The 17,525-nt window shown below is 40.5% G+C and overlaps 1 protein-coding gene across 2 annotated transcripts in view; it reads right to left on the bottom strand.

Annotated features, from left to right (window-relative positions):
- Nucleotides 1–17,525, bottom strand: part of SHC4 (SHC adaptor protein 4) — a 131,452-nt gene that overhangs the window by 6,593 nt on the left and 107,334 nt on the right. For both annotated transcript variants that reach the window (XM_004010631.6, XM_042252495.2), the window contains exon 10: nt 10,954–11,133. In XM_004010631.6, coding sequence (XP_004010680.1) covers nt 10,954–11,133 — 180 coding nt within the window. The remainder of the gene's footprint in view (nt 1–10,953; nt 11,134–17,525) is intronic.

Below are 17,525 nucleotides of genomic sequence, written 5' to 3'. Positions count from 1 at the left end.
GAAAGGAAGACGTAGAACTGTCTTATTTTCAGGTGACATTATATACAGAAAACAACAAAAACTCCACCAGAAATAAAACTACTAGAATAAACAAATTCAGTAAAATTACAGAATACAAATTAATACACAAAAATTCGTTTCATTTCTATACACTAAAAGGAACCAGAGATCAAATTGCCAATATCCGCTGGATCATGGAAAAAGCAAGAGAGTTCCAGAAAAACATCTATTTCTGCTTTATTGACTATGCCAAAGCCTTTGACTGTGTGGATCACAAGAAACTGTGGAAAATTCTGAAAAAGATGGCAATACCAGACCACCTGACCTGCCTCTTGAGAAACCTGTATGTAGGTCAGGAAGCAACAGTTAGAACTGGACATGGAACAACAGACTGGTTCCAAATAGGAAAAGGAGTACGTCAAGGCTATATATAGTCACCCTGCTTATTTAGCTTATATGCAGAGTACATCATGAGAAATGCTGGACTGAAAGAGCACAGGCTGGAATCAAGATTGCTGGGAGAAATATCAATAACTTCAGATATGCAGATGACACCATCCTTACGGCAGAAAGTGAAGAACTAAGGAGCCTCCTGATGAAAGTGAAAGAGGAGAGTGAAAAAGTTGGCTTCAAGCTCACCATTCAGAAAACTAAGATCATGGCATCTGGTCCCATCACTTCATGGCAAATAGATGGGGAAACAGTGGAAATAGTGGCTGACTTTATTTTGGGGAGCTCCAAAATCAGTGCAGATGGTGACTGCAGCCATGAAACTAAAAGACACTTACTCCTTGGAAGGAAAGTTATTACCAACCTAGACAGCATGTTAAAAAGCAGAGACTTTACTTTGTCAACAAAGGTCCGTCTAGTCAAGGCTATGGTTTTTCCAGTAGTCATGTATAGATGTGAGAGTTGGAATATAAAGAAAGCTGATTGCAGAAGAATTGATGCTTTTGAATTGTGGTGTTGGAGAAGACTCTTGAGAGTCCCTTGAACTGCAAGGAGATCCAACCAGTCCATCCTAAAAACCAGTACTGTGTATTCATTGGAAGGACTGATGTTGAAGTTAAAACTCCAATACTTTGACCACCTGATGCAAAGAGCTGACTCATTTGAAAGGACCCTGATGCTGGGAAAGATCGAAGGCAGGAGGAAAAGAGGATGACAGAGGATGAGATGGTTGGATGGCATCACCAACTCAATGGACATGAGTTTGGGTAAGCTTCGGGAGTTGGTGATGGACAGGGAGGCCTGGCATGCTGCAGTTCATGGGGTGACAGAGTCGGACACGACTGAGCAACTGAACTGAACTATACACTATATAATAAGCTATTATATAGAGAAATTAGGAAAACAATCCCATTTACAATAACGTCGTAAAGAAAAAGATACTTAAGAATAAATTTAACTAAGGAAGTGAAAGATCTGTACACTGAAAACTATGACATTGATGAAAAAAGACTGAAGACACCAACAAATGGAAAGAAATTCTGGGCTCATTAATTAGAAGAAAATTTTTTAAATGTGCATACTACCCAAAGCAATCTACAGTTCAACAGAATCCTTTATCAAAATTTCAATGGGATTTTTTTTCACACAATCCCCCAAATTTGTATGGAACCACAAAAGATCTCAAATAACCAAAGCAATCTTGTGAAAGATGGATAAAGCTGAAGGCATCATGTGTTCTGATTTCAAACTATATTACAAAGCTGGAAGATCCCCTGGAGAAGGGAATGGCAACCCACTCCAGTATTCATGCCTGGAGAATCCCATGGACAGAAAAGCCTGACAGTCCACTGGGTCACAGAGAGTCAAATACAACTGAGCAACACTAACAACACAGTAGTCAAAATAGTATGGTATTGGCATAAAAGCAGACACATAGATCAACGGGACAAAACAGACAGACAAGAAATAAATCTATACATACAGGATCAATTAACTTCCAACAAAAGAGCCAAAAACACACAACAGGGACAGGATAGTTTCTTTAATAAATGGCACGGGAAAACTGGACAACCATATGCAAAAGAATCAAACTGGATGCCTACCTTGTACCACTCACAATAATCAACTCAAAATGGATTAAAGAAGTTTGCACCTAGTTTTACGTCCCTGGATATGTTCCAGTGTCTCCTAGTTCATACTCTATGATAACTTGAATAGAATTTGTATCCTACTATTGTGTGAAAATTATATAAATCTTAATTATGTTGAATTGGCTCATGGTGCTTTTCAGGCCTACCATATCCTTCTACTTTTCTGTATATTCATTCTGTTAATTTTTGAGAGTTTGATATTGAAACTCCAATTAAAAATCTTAATTTATGTACTTTAAAAATTGTAATATATAGTGGAACCATATGGAACTTTGTTCTATATTTTCCAAATCTCCTATAAACGTGTCATCATACTTTCATAATTTAAAAAGTAAAAAAGAAAGGGAAAAAAAAGGATTAAATACGTGAACATAAAACCTGAGACCATAAAACTCTGAGAAGAAAACAAGGGGTAAGCTCCTTGACATCAATCTTGGCAATGGTGTTTGGATTTGACACCAAAAACAAGGGCACCAAAAGCAAAAACAAACAAGTGGAACTACTTCAGACCAAAAGTCTGCACAGTAAAGGAAACCATCAAAGAAAAGGCAACCTACAAAATGGAAAAAATATTTGCAAATCATCTATCTGATTAATTAATATCCAAAATATATGAACACATGCAACTCAACATCAAAAAATAAACAATCTGATTTAAAAATGGGTAGAGAAACTGAATAGACATCTTTCCAAAGAAAACACACAAATGGCCAACAGGTACATGTAAAGGTGCTCAACACCGCTAATCGTTAAGAATATGCAAATCAAAACCGCAATGAAATATCACCTCACACTGGTTAGAAAGGCTATCATCAAAAAGACAAGAGATAAGTGTTGATGAGAAAAGAGAACCCTTGTGCACTGCTGGTGCAAATGAATGTAAACTGATGCAGCCATGTGGAAAATAGTATGGAGGTTCTTCAAAAACAAATTTTTAAAAAAAAACTGTCATATGATCTAGCAATTCTACTTTTTGGTATATATCTGAAGGAAATAAAATCATTATCTCAAAGAGATATCTATATCCCCATGTGCACTGCAGCATTATTTACGATATCCAAGACATGGAAATAATCCTAAGTATTCCACTGGCAGATGAACAGATGAAGTAAATACACAGTGGGACATTATTCAGCCATAAAAAAGAAGGAAGTCTTGCCAACTGCAACAAGGGTAGACCTCGAAGGCATTATGCTAAATGAAATAACACAGAGAAAGACAGACACTATGTAATCTGACTTATATGTGAAATCCCAAAAAACAGAACTCACAGAAACAGAAAACAGATTGATGACTGCCAGAAGCAGAGAGTGAAGGATGGGGGAAATGGTAAAAAAGGTGTTATCTTACAGTATGTAAGACAAAGGAAAAACTACATGTCTATAAAGATACACTACAAAGCCACAGTAATTCACACATAGTAATCAATAAAACAGTAAACTGTAAGTGGGCAATATAAAAAGCAGAATAAAGGCCCAGAAAGAGATTCCCATATATAGGAGGAATCTAGTAAAATGGAGAGTGGCATTAGAAAAAGAGAAGATTGTTTAGTTAACGTAGTTTGGAAAATTAGATCACCTACATAAAAGTAAGCTAGATCCCTATGTTTCATAGAAAATATAAAGTTTAGGTGAAATAAATAATTAATTTGGAAATAAAAGTACAAAGGCAGTAGAAGAAAACATAGTACAAGCTAGATAAAGAGGAGAATATTTTTAAAGAATAGAAGGAAGATATAATAAAGATAAAAACGGAAGTCAATGAAACAGAAAGCAAAATATTAAATACAACCTGATTCCTTTGGAAAGAGCAATTAAATTAATAAATCTCAAAACTGATCAAGAAAAAAGAACACAGAAATTACAAATAACAGGAAAGAGAGAAGGCATGCTTCAGGCAATAAAAGGACAGTGAAGGAGTATTTTAAGAAATTTCATGTGGAATTGACTCTAAATCGACAGAGTGAAATCATACTAAGTTTTTAAGGAAGTTACATTGCAAAAGAAATCATAGTCCCTTTTAGTATATGGCTTTTTGCCCTCTAAAGCAAACTCCAATCTCTCAAGTCCACATCCACAGGAAATAAGCAGCACAAGAGGTGAAACCCCAAGAAAGGCACTTTATCCCATATCCTTATCCCACATCTACTTCAGATGGACATGCGAAGGGTGCTAGCAGCAACAGCCCAGATGACAGTGGACACAGAGACTCCTTCTGCAATGCTGGGCCAGTCCACGCAAACCTACTCCTCTCTCCACTTCTAGCTCAGGGAGTCTTCACAGTCACTGCCTGGCAGGATTTGGTAATCACTACGGACCAGCCATTTACCGCCTGAGCTCCCAGGACTCTGTCTGCAATGCAGGAGACCCGGGCTCGATCCCTGGGCTGGGAAGATCCCCTGGAAAAGGGCTTGGCAACCTACTTTAGTATTCTTGCCTGGAGAATCCCATGGACAGAGCAGTCTGGTGGGCTACAGGTCCAGAGGGTCACAAAGAATTGGACATGACTGAAGCAACCTTTTTTTTTAAATGGACCAGTGACTGCTGTGTGTTTTATTTGCTTCCCTTCCGGGAATGTGGATTTTTATTGCGGCTGTTCTTATTTCTCTTATTCCTTAATTTTGGATGTGGAAGGGGGCAGACAACTTGGCAAATAGGATCCCCATCCAGTCTTGACTGAGAGGACTTCACCATCACCCACATGTCACAGACTTTAGGCAGGATATTGTAATTATTTGCTGTATTTGCAAGGTCAAACGTTCTATGTGAAAATAAAAGAGTGGCAGAAAGGTGTGCTGCGGCAGGGACAGTTAATTGTGTATCAATATTTATTCTCCCTTTCATTACATTATGGAATTCCTTATTTTTTAGCTGAGCACATGGCCACCCAGCTAGAGTAACATGAAGCTAGGGATGGGCCCATGTCTAAGTTCTGCCAATGGCAGGTTAAGAACAAATGATGTTTGCCACTTCTGGGTCATGTCCTTCTTTACTTCCCACTGGTTGAATACAGATGTGATGGTGAGAGTCTGAGCTCTTAGACTAAAGACAGAGGAACTTAGACCAAAGCGAAGTTCTTAGACCAGAGATGGAAGTCAGTGTCGATCGGCAAAGCTGTTCTACAAGTCCACTATCTATCTTTGGGGCCAGTGGGTAAAATACATAAACTTCAGTCCTTTTTACACTATAGGATTTAAGGGTAGTTTTTTCTTATGGCAGCCAAGACTGAAAATAACAAAAAATAAACAGTTTCAGTACGAATGATTTCCTTCTGCCTTGTTTGATCACAATAAAGATTCTGTCAGAGCTTTTCCAATAGCAGTATGACAGCATGCACTGAGGAGCCCTGAAGGCATTTTTAAGATATAATAGGTTCTTGTCTCTGGATTTGTTTTTGGTTTGTTTTAGTGAACTAATGAGTAACTAATCTGGGCAAGGAAGGCTAAGTATGCCTAAAGAAGCTAAAGAGAATTCTTGAGGAAGGAAGGAAAGAACAGTGGGAAACATTATAGAGGAAATGTTAAAAGGTGTATTTAAGACATTCTGCACAAAATCATATATAAAGTTATCCTTACTCCATCGTACTGTGGTGGTGGTTTAGTCGCTAATTCATGTCCAGCTCTTGTGACCCCATGAACTGTAGCCTGCCACGCTCCTCTGTCCATGGGATTTTCCAGGCAATAATACTGGAGTGGATTGCCATTTACTTCTCCAGGGGCTCTTCCCAATCCAGGGATTGAACTCAGGTTTCCTGTACTGTAGGCAGATTCTTTATCAACTGAGCTACCAAGAAAGGCCCACTCCGTCTTACTAGATTTTCTTAAATCAACATTATTTACACATTTGGAGTTAAATTTTTTTTTTGGAGGGAGTGATAATACGCTGAAATTAACCTCAAGAAGGTAGCAAGAAGGCCAGGAGGGCTATGGTATATTAAATTCTCAGTGGAAATAAAGAGTGAGAGAGGACCAGAGACCTAAATTATTAAACATGTTGCCACAAAGGTAGGGAGAGGGAAAAAGGATGAAAAAGAGAAAGGGACTGGAATCAATGAAAACACATTCTGACATTACAATTTTGGACGGAACAAACCTTATTTACTTTCAACTAATGATAGGAATGTTGTTATGGATTAATTTTGCCTTTCAAATTATTGAACTGCCTATGAAAAAGGCCAAGTTTCTTTGCTTGAGCTGTAAATGATGGAATATCCCAGATCACCTAATTTGGACCACTCACTAAATGTATTTTCTGATAAAACACTGAGTGTATGCTTGTATAAAGTTACTTTCAAAACCTTAGGTCCAGAAACTTTTTTCAAAACACTGTCCCTCTAATAAGACTTCCCTGGTGGTGCAGTGGGTTAAGCCTCTGCCCTTCCAATGCAGGGGGCATGGGTTTGATCCCTGGTCGGGGAAGTTCCACATGCCATGGGTTGTGGACAAAAATAAGAACACTGTCCCTCTAAAATATGTTACGTTATCCACACAGGCTACTCAACATTAAACAGTTAAATTCACTACAGAAAGCTGAACTCACTGCATATCCCATGACTCATGGCACAAGATGCCCTCTGTGGTGGACATGGACATGCACTACCCAGATCCCCCTTCAAGGAAGGACCAAGTACCCCAAGTACCCCAGATCCCTTCAGGGTCTCCCTCAGCTGCAGAGAGCTGTTTGCCCAATGGCCTGCCCTCCCTCGTGGCCCCACAGCTAAAGACTGAGGTAAGTGGGGCTAAAAGGCCCTGCCCTTGGGCCCAGCATGAAACAACACTGATGGGCCTCCGTCCTCTCTACAGTTGGCTGAGGTTTTGTCAGGCCTGCCTGGGTGCTCCATCTCTCCCTCTGCCCAAGCCTGCTTTCTTCCCCTCCGTTCCTGTACTGATCACAATAAAGATCCTGCATGTCCAGCTCCATCTCAGAGTCTGCTTCCACAGAACCCAAATGGGTTCTTTCACTGCCAAGAGTGATCTTGGAAAACTTGCAAGAAGACAGCTCACTTGCCACCTGGATGGTAATGAAAACCTTTGTCTCATTCTAGAGAGTTAAGGTGGTCTAGTGAAGCCCAGCCTCAGCAAAATTTCCTTTCAAATTCCATTCTGTTATTGCAGCCACATTAGGTGAAAAGTTACCCTTGGCAGTCTAGAGCTACTTCCTGGGCTAGTGAAAGAACTTTCTCAGTGACTGGGTCTTCATCTTTGGAGTGAGCCAAATTTGACACCAAGTTAATCTCTGAGTCCAATAAGCTTCAGTTTTATGAAAAGCATTTTTTTTTTAATTTTTCAGCTGATTATAGGCTTTTGACTTGTTTTGCTTTTATTTATTTATGTTCCTCTTTATAGACTTATGCCTGGAAGCAATCTGGCAGGAAAATGATATTTGTCTTACTGTATTTAACTCATAGTACACAGTTGAAGAAAGATGTCATCTTATTTTAGCGCTATACAGATGACTTACTAAAGGTTTTTGCAATGAATAAAATTAACATCATCACTAACCAGAACTGAAATAGAGGTCATTGTTCCTCATGCAAACAAACATGATCTCTTGGCTTTGACAATCCTTCCCTCAGGAAAAGCACACAGCAGAAAGCAAAAATTGCGAGTTGATTAAAACTGTTTGAAAAGATGATTCAAAATCAAAGTTCTCAAACATTGAAATCCATAACATCTTTACAAAGTTCTAACCTATATTATTAACCCAAAGTCACTGGAAACGGCATCCTCCACGGTGGGCTCCATGGGCTCATCCTCACAATTTCCTTTTGAAATTTCCCCTTTAGCCAGAAATTTCAACATTTTTTTTCAAAACCTTCTTGTGAGATTTTGATGGCTGGAACTGCAAAGGTCGGCACCTGATGGTATACTGAGGACAGCATGTTTGATTCATGACAGGTCTGTACACATATTTCCTGCTTCTTCGCCATCCTCGGTCTATGAGATCCTGATAATGCTGCACAGTCATTGAATGTGCCCACATGCCTCCAAAGGTGAGCTGCAAAGGAATCTTGTGACATCACCAGATGGTCAACATCGAAATCAGATTGATTATATTCTATGCAGCCAAAGATGGAGAAGCTCTATACAGTCAACAAAAACAAGACCAGGAGCTGACTGTGGCTCAGATCATGAATTCCTTATTACCAAATTCAGACTCAAACTGAAGAAAGTAGGAAAAATCGCTAGACCATTCAGGTATGACCTAAATCAAATCCCTTATGATTATACAGTGGTAGTGAGAAATAGATTTAAGGGCCTAGATCTGATAGATAGAGTGCCTGATGAACTATGGAATGAGGTTCGTGACATTGTATAGGACACAGGGATCAAGACCATCCCCATGGAAAAGAAATGCAAAAAAAGCAAAATGGCTGTCTGGGGAGGCCTTACAAATAGCTGTGTAAGAGAAGAGAGGTGAAAAGCAAAGGAGAAAAGGAAAGATAAAGGCATCTAAATGCAGAGTTCCAAAGAATAGCAAGAAGAGATAAGAAAGTCTTCTTCAGCAATCAACGCAAAGAAATAGAGGAAAACAACAGACTGGGAAAGACTAGAGATCTCTTCAAGAAAATTAGAGATACCAAGGGAACATTTCATGCAAAGATGGGCTCAATAAAGGACAGAAATGGTAGGGACCTAACAGAAGCAGAAGATATTAAGAGGTGGCAAGAATACACAGAAGAACTGTACAAAAAGATCTTCACAACCCAGATAATCATGATGGTGTGATCACTGATCTAGAACCAGACATCTTGGAATGTGAAGTCAAGTGGGCCTTAGAAAGCATCACTACAAACAAAGCTAGTGGAGGTGATGGAATTCCAGTTGAGCCATTTCAAATCCTGAAAGATGATGCTGTGAAAGTGCTGCACTCAATATGCCAGAAAATTTGGAAAACTCAGCAGTGGCCACAGGACTGGAAAAGGTCAGTTTGCATTCCAATCCCAAAGAAAGGCAATGCCAAAGAATGCTCAAACTACCACACAATTGCACTCATCTCACATGCTAGTAAAGTAATGCTCAAAATTCTCCAAGCCAGGCTTCAGCAATACATGAACCATGAACTCCCTGATCTTCAAGCTGGTTTTAGAAAAGGCAGAAGAACCAGAGATCAAATTGCCAACATCTGCTGGATCATGGAAAAAGCAAGAGAGTTCCAGAAAAACATCTATTTCTGCTTTATTGACTATGCCAAAGCCTTTGACTGTGTGGATCACAAGAAACTGGAAAATTCTGAAAGAGATGGGAATACCAGACCACCTGACCTGCCTCCTGAGAAATCTGTATGCAGGTCAGGAAGCAACAGTTAGAACTGGACATGGAACAACAGAGTGGTTCCAAATAGGATAAGGAGTACGTCAAGGCTGTATATTGTCACCCTGCTTATTTAGCTTATATGCAGAGTACATCATGAGAAATGCTGGACTGGAAGAAACACAAGCTGCAATCAAGATTGCCGGGAGAAATATCAATAACCTCAGATATGCAGATGACACCACCCTTATGGCAGAAAGTGAGGAGGAGCTAAAAAGCTTCTTGATGAAAGTGAAAGAGAAGAGGAAAAAGCTGACCTAAAGCTCAACATTCAGAAAGCGACGAAGATCATGGCATCCGGTCCCATCACTTCATGGCAAATAGATGGGGAAACAGTGGAAACAGTATCAGACTTTATTTTGGGGGTCTCCAGAATCACTGCAGATGGTGACTGCAGCCATGAAATTAAAAGACGCTTACTCCTTGGAAGAAAAGTTATGACCAACCTAGATAGCACATTCAAAAGCAGAGACATTACTTTGCTGACTAAGGTCCGTCTAGTCAAGGCTATGGTTTTTCTAGTGGTCATGTATGGATGTGAAAGTTGGACTGTGAAGAAGGCTGAGCGCCGAAGAATTGAGGCTTTTGAACTGTGGTGTTGGAGAAGACTCTTGAGAGTCCCTTGGACTGCAAGGAGATCCAACCAGTCCATTCTGAAGGCGATCAACCCTGGGATTTCTTTGGAAGGAATGATGCTAAAGCTGAAACTCCAGTACTTTGGCCACCTCATGAGAAGAGTTGACTCATTGGAAAAAACTCTGATGCTGGGAGGGATTAGGGGCAGGAGGAAAAGGGGACAACATAGGATGAGATGGCTGGATGGCATCATGGACTCGATGGGCATGAGTCTGAGTGAACTCCAGGAGATGGTGATGAACAAGGAGGCCTGGCGTGCTGCGATTCATGGGGTCGCAGAGAGTCGGACACGACTGAGCGACTGATCTGAACTGAATTGAACCTATATTAACTGTGATGAAGGAGGGATTGAGATAACAAAGAATTCTTTTAACTCCCTGAAAAGTGAGGCTAAGGAAATAGCATTTTAAAAATGAGAGACAGTGAACTAAATAGTGGCACCCAAAAGATATGCTCAAGTCCTGACTCCTGCTACCTGCAAATGTGACCTAATTAGCAAAAGGGGTCCTTGCAGATGTAATGAATTTAAGGATCACCAGATGAGGTCTTCCTGGATTTCTGGCCCACCTATAAGGGAAAGGTGCTGTCCTGTAAGAGAAAAGAAAGGGAGCCTTGAGACATGGGGGTAAGGCCAATGAAGAGTGAAGCAGAGATTAGAGTGGTCTCAAGACAAGGAACCCCAAGAACTGCTGGCAGCCACCAGAAGCTAGGAGACAGGCATCAAACCAATTCTCCTCCAGAGCCACAGGACGAGCCAAGCCAACCCGGCTGCCACCTTGATTTAGGACTTCTGGCCTCCATCACTGTGACAGAACACATCGCTCTGATTCTAAGACACCCAGTTTAATGGTAATTTGTTACAGCAGCACAGGAAACTAATAGCAGCAAAGAGCAGCCACTTACTCTCCTGGTGGCATGGGCTCCCCAGTGGGTGAGGTGAGCTTTGACTTCCAGCAGGGCCAAGTGTGCTTCGAAGAGCCTGCGTATTGATGTAGCAGGGGTCATCGAAAAGATCCCCTCGACAGGAGTGCTTCATCAGTGACGCCTCTCGCTGGGACAGCACCCCTCTCTTGTGTGCATTACCTGTAGTGAGTAAAGATCATTGTATGGTGTTTTTGCTTTGTGAACAATAAATAAAATCATGGCTGAGTCCAGCACTGACAGGAAGGGAAAAGCCACACCCATGCCATGCAAGGAATGAATATTAACCTGGAGATTTGACCTGTAAAAATAAAATAACAACCAGTCTTTGAGGGAAAGCATCCTTTCTTGGCCTCCCTGCCCCTCCCCGCCTGTCCCTCAGCTGACCCTTTGCTTCAACAGCAGACAAACCAGGAAAATGTGAAGGAGAAACAGCCAGGGGAATAGGGGTTGGGGGGGATGGGAAGAGAACTGTCCAGCTAACAGCACAAACCCACAAATGACACTGCTCAGAGTTGTAGCCCTGGAACCAAGAAAACTGCACATACCATATGGAACTTGAATATCTACTATTTATTTAAACAGCTTTTCAAAAGACTCATTACTTAATTTTAAATTATTAACCATGAGAAGTCTTTCTTCCCTCTTTGCCAAAGTTTGTTTCACCAAGCTCAGCCCTGCACCAGCTGCTGCTGTTCATTCTGTCATCTAACGGAAAGAACTCGCCCCTCAGGTTAGCTCCTCCTTTCCCTTACTCTGCTTTCTCCCCTCCGTCCTATTTAATACTTGTGGCCAAAATGATCTTTTTACAACTGAAAATCTGATCCTATTTCTCAGAAGTTTAAAAACATATTCACTGCTTCCCACTGCTCTTGGGATACAACTCAGACTCTTCAACAAGCCAGACCCTGCTCCAGGGCGCCCAACTCCCCTAGCACCCTAGGCCTCCTATTTCTGCCCCTGCTCACACTGGCCTTCCTGCAAAATAATCCCCACCATAAGGCCATCTTCTACGACATGCCCTTCCCTCTCCTTCTCCATCACCCTCATCCTTAGGTAAGCTCAGTTTAAACATGTCTTTCTCAAAAGTGCATTCTCTGACCTTCTCAGACTAGACTATGTCTCTCTGCTTTCCTCTGAAGCCCGTATCACAAGAGTAATTAACTCTGTTCTGTTATTATATTTCTTAAAATCTGTACTGCCTCTAGACGGCATGTTCCATGAAGACAGAGATCCTGTCTGTCTTCTTCACAGCTGCAGCCCTTGCCTCTAGCACACGCCTGGCATACACTATGACATCAACAAATAGTTACTGAATGAATGGATAATGGAACCATATTTCACTACCTGATGGCATGAAGTAATTTGTACCACTCTACTGGTCCTGTCCTGCGAATGCCAGGATAGAATGTTCTTGCTTTTCTGTTTAAACAAGTACATTTACAGCTCTGGTCATATGTATACAACATTCCCGTGAGGCTGCACCTGGAGTTGTGACATTAAGACTCCACTGTCTCACTTAAACAACATCAGTCCTTCCAGCCAATTAAACCCCTTCAGGGGACCAACCTCACACTGGATTTTGCATCTTAGTGAATAGTGCTATGATTCTTATACACAAGTATGGAAACCTAAGAACACAACAAATAAGAGAAGCCCAGTCAAGACTAAAGCCCTACTACCTGATCCTCCTTTGCTCCTGTCTGTCCAGTCCTTACCCATCACCCTGTCCCATGTCTTATCCACACATGGGATATTCTGAGGGAGGAGTGGGATTTAACAGAGGAAGGGGCAATAGGGCACCTTGTTTCTCTGTTGCCTTTGGCAACATATGACTGTTTCTATTTGCTTAGTTAAATGGATTTATGAATTAGGTGATCCTGTTTAAACTAAAGTTACTTTCACAAATAGCTAAAATACTTTCACAAGTACACTTTCACAAATACTGTCACAAGTAGCTAAAAGATTACTGCAAGGAAATCAAGGATTGAAGATCATTCTTTTACTGAATAAAAGCACCTCCTTAGCTACATTATAAGTTTATGAACAAGAATAATCTAATCAGATCAGAATTTTGGCTTCCTAACAGTTAAAATTATCAAGACTAAAATGTGGATTTATGTCTACTTCATCAGTAATGCTCTAGATGTACCCTGAGATAATTATCTAAAGATAGTATTCAGCCACTGCAATTAGCAAGATTTTTTTAAAAAACGTCTACTGCTAACTCTAACTGAAATTTTCTGTTGTTGTGTATTTTATAATACATGCATAATATGTATTGAGAACTTATGCATGATTGAATTAATATCTACTTAGGAGTGCCTGCTCAAAGAAATTTACTGAAAGTGGAATGTGATCAAAAGTGAAAAAGGTCTGCTTCTAAACTGACATGGACCTGGGTTCAGATCATCCCAGGGGCCCCTCTTACTATTTGTGCAACCCAGGGCAAGTTTCTTAACCTTTCTAAGCATCAGTTTTCATATCTGTAAAATAAGGATGCTGGATTTAAAATACATATGAAGATTAAACTAAAGAATGTGGGTGAGCACCTCACTGAGCACGATCCCCACCTTGCAGCAGGCGTTCCTCTCACTGCTCAGCTGTGTGTTTATTCACTGATGCTGGGCCTCTGCACACGATGCTTATATCTGGCTCTAACATCCTCGCCACCCATTTCTTGACCCAACTCCTATTTGTCCTTTATGATTCTGTTCTGAATCCCACTCTTCCAGGAAGCCTTCCACACTCCTCACTCCCCGTCCCCATCCCAAGCTGGGTGAGGTGCTCCTCCATAATAAACTGTAGGTCTCTGTTTATGTCTCTGTCTTCCCCTTAAGACTGCAAATTCCTTGAGTCCCGAGGAGAGACTAGAACCCATTTATCCATGTATCTTCTTCATTATCAATGTCTGGTATGAAGCAGGTCAAAAGAAAAATGTCTATCAGCTGAATGAACAGATGACTGAATGTCTACCCAGTTTCTCTTTCTTAGCAAATGTGACCCTACCACATCCTGAAGACCTCAAGTTAACCTTTAGCATAGGGTGCTGACTCATCTGTCCCTCAGAGAGCTCTGGCATGAGCTGAACACATTAAGTTTGCCATCTCACAGGCTTACACAAAAGCACCAATGTCTATATAGTCTCTCTTAAAAAACCACCATTCCTTTTTTTCAAATGCACCATTATATCTAATTAAGCAAAGTGGTCTTAAAAAAAAAAAACTCACCTCATGCCCAAATTTAAAATCTTCCTAGGGTAAAGTGTGTGGCTGACGAGAGCTGAACTACACATGCCAGGCATTATGCATTCCAAAAGTTCTTTGTGCCAAGTATTACTCTGAGAAACTATCCAATCCGCCAAAGAGAAGATTTGTGGCAGAAAATACATACATACATAGTGTGTATACTGGAGGTACCAAAGTTTTAAAGTGAAATCCCTTAGGGTTTGTGGGAATTTAACATCTTTTTGATTAAAAATATCAATATTTTCACTTTAACTTGAAGGCTAGGGAAACAGTATGCTATTTTGTTAATTACTTTTTTCCACAAGGGAATTTATTATTAAGGACAGGGATCTTTTATACATCTGGCAAGAATATAATTAACCCCTTCAAAAACAAGGAGCCTACTGCAGTACTTATTATACACCAGAATTCAAATTTTAAATCAATATTTTAATAAATAAATACATTTGAATTAAAAAGCCAAAATTTATTTAAAATATTTGAATAGGTGTCTCTCAAATGCTTACATATTAATCTCTGGGGAAAGCCATTAAAAACTGTCTATTTTCTATTTTGACAACTCCTCTTAATTTAGAGACTGGTCGTGAATTTCAGATCACTTTTAAACACATGCCCAAGTCATCACAGGCAGGCCCCAAGATAGGAACCCCTGATTTCTGGGTATCTGCGGATGAAAAGACTATCTAGGAAAGTCCTTACTGCCACAATAGGAGGGACTGATACCTGTCATGGTCCCCGCAGCAGGGGTTGAGTCCCTCGATCCCTCCATGGGCTGAGTGGCTAAGGGCTGGGGAAATGGTGTCACAGGACTCTGGTTCCCACTGGGAGTTAGAACCTGCTTTTCTAAGAAAACAATGCGGTAGCTCAGTGCTTTTCAGGTGAAGAGGCTATCCAGCTGGAGGGTTTTTTTCAAGCTATAAACACCATCTGTCACCTCCCCAAGATTCTGAAAAGTTCCCAGCTATGAACTGTTACATTAGGGCCACCAAAAAGGAAGACAGTGTACTGAAGCTGGATCAGTCGTAGACTACTCCACAGAGTATAACTAAAGAACAAATGCTTACAACAGAATTTCCTACTGTTGTATTGGTCATTACAAAATGTATACACAAGCTTTAGCATCGGAAACCAAAATAGCAGAACATAGTCACTTGTCCAGGAGACAGCCATCATGACTAAAATTAATTCTATGGAAAAATAGGTTCCAGGCTCCAAATAAGTGTTTATTACAAAAGTCTGTTCTTGAGTTTCGATCTGGTAATAGATTAGGGCATGTATAAAGCATGAAAGAATAAAGGGTTACATTGTTTGTTGATTTAAAGGAGACATAAAACCAAGATAAACAGAAACAATAAATTAGATTATATGACAAGGATATACTTACAAAAAGAAAACCCTTGAGTAAAGTTGAAATAGCACTGCTCTAGGGGGAACGATACTTCAAAAATGTAAAATAAAAATCAAATCAAGGTGAGAGCTTTTGAGGGAAACGAAAGAAAACTTTGCCCCCTTTTTTCTGATGGTAGTTGTTGTGATTCAGCACATTCAACAGCATTCTAGAAAGGTTGAGGATTTTCACTCAGTGAGTTCCCCTAGAAGCCAGGTGGCTGAGATCAGAAGAGCGTGCCATGAGGACTACATAATGGAGAGAAGGGAGAGGAGCTGGGAAGAGACATACTGGGGTAGGGGAAACATTCTGGAGTTCTGTAGGACTCTGTCCCAGATCCAAAACTCGCCTCTGGCTCCCCCTGTACTCTCTCCCTGCAGTGATCACGGAAGCGGTCCTGGCGCACAGGAATTTCAGTGCTCATTGATACCTTCCTTTCCCTCCTGCTCCCTCTCCGGCTCCCTCTCAGGGCCCCCTCTCACCCCCTCAGGTCTTGTTTGGTTGTCACTTCCATAAGGAGACCCTCTCTAGTCCTCCAGATTAAGTTAGGTTGCCCTCCGGCACACCCTATACACCCTATACACTGCAAGCTTCATGAAAGCCAATTGTGTCTCCACCCCCAGCACCAGCTCAATGCCTGACCCACAGAGGTCCTGATGATCACTGAGTGCATTGTTGGATAAATGAAGAACATAGAATGAGATAAAATAGGACACGGAGCTATTTCAAAGTGACCTTCAGCACAGGTAGAAAATGGATACAACAGTACAAAGCACATGCGGTAGGCTCCTGACTATTAAATCCTAGGTTAGGAATTTCCAGAGTAAAGGAAAAAAGGAAAGAACAAAGCAATTGCAGCTCCCAGAGAACACAGGTTTAAAAATACATTTACACTTGATACTAATTTAATTTGCTTTTGGTCTTATTATTAAGAATGCATTCAGAATTTTACGTAAGCTTAAAGAATGGCACAGTTCAGAAAGAACTATGTTTTAAAAAATTTTAAATACTACCTAAGTTCATAACTCCCATTATTTTGCAGGGTAGAGGAAAGTGATGATCATAGCGGTACCAAAATCCTCATGTATCCCTACTGTATAAGAAATAATAAAATTAATGGATTACATTGAAAAAATTCTATAAGAAATATGCAAATACCCATGGAAATAAGAGACTACCTTCTAGTTGGCAAGCTGCTGCTAATTTGACTCCCTAAGCGTAGTTATCCAGCTCTATCCCCCAGTGCATTATTTATAATGTCCAGTTATCTTCTACTCTAAAGCTGCAAAACTTTCCTTCCCAAAGAAATACTTTTAACAATTTATAAGAATAAAATGACCAGCAGTAGAATGTTTTAATGAAAATGCATTTCCAACGTGATAGTCTATGTATGCCCTACAATTGTGTTGTGCAAGAGTTGTGCCCAACGCCAATTATCATGTGTAGTAATAAGACATTTAAGGCCCTGGCAAGTAAGGGGTGTATGAACTTCTAATTGGGACTCTCACATTTCAGATCTCTTTTTGTTCTCTTTGCCAAGCAGAAATAAAGCTTTTCTCTTAATCCTAATGGATCTGACAAGCATCAATTTTCATGTTAGCTTACTGTCTGATATTCTTTGAAGTGGAACTCCCTTGAGTTATGAGTAGAGAAATCACCTTTCCGGTGAGAGAGCTCTCATGATATTCAGAGCAGTGAAGGGCTCCTTAAAGCAGAACTGTAGTGTGGAAGAGTACACATGAGCAAGCGAGAACCACAGCTTTCTCACTGACACACATAGCATCCTGCGCTTTTCAGAGTGTGGGAAGGCTTCTCAGAGTGTTTGGTTTATACACCTGACTTTCCCATGAAATATTTAAGAGCAAGGGCCACACACGATCACATAACGTAAAAGGAATAAAAAGTGCGGCAGATAGGGA

Source organism: Ovis aries, chromosome 7, assembly GCF_016772045.2.
Source record: "Ovis aries strain OAR_USU_Benz2616 breed Rambouillet chromosome 7, ARS-UI_Ramb_v3.0, whole genome shotgun sequence".
Lineage (NCBI taxonomy): Eukaryota > Metazoa > Chordata > Mammalia > Artiodactyla > Bovidae > Ovis > Ovis aries.
The sequence above is the reverse complement of the archived record's forward strand: the minus strand, read 5'-3'. Positions and strand labels throughout refer to the sequence as shown.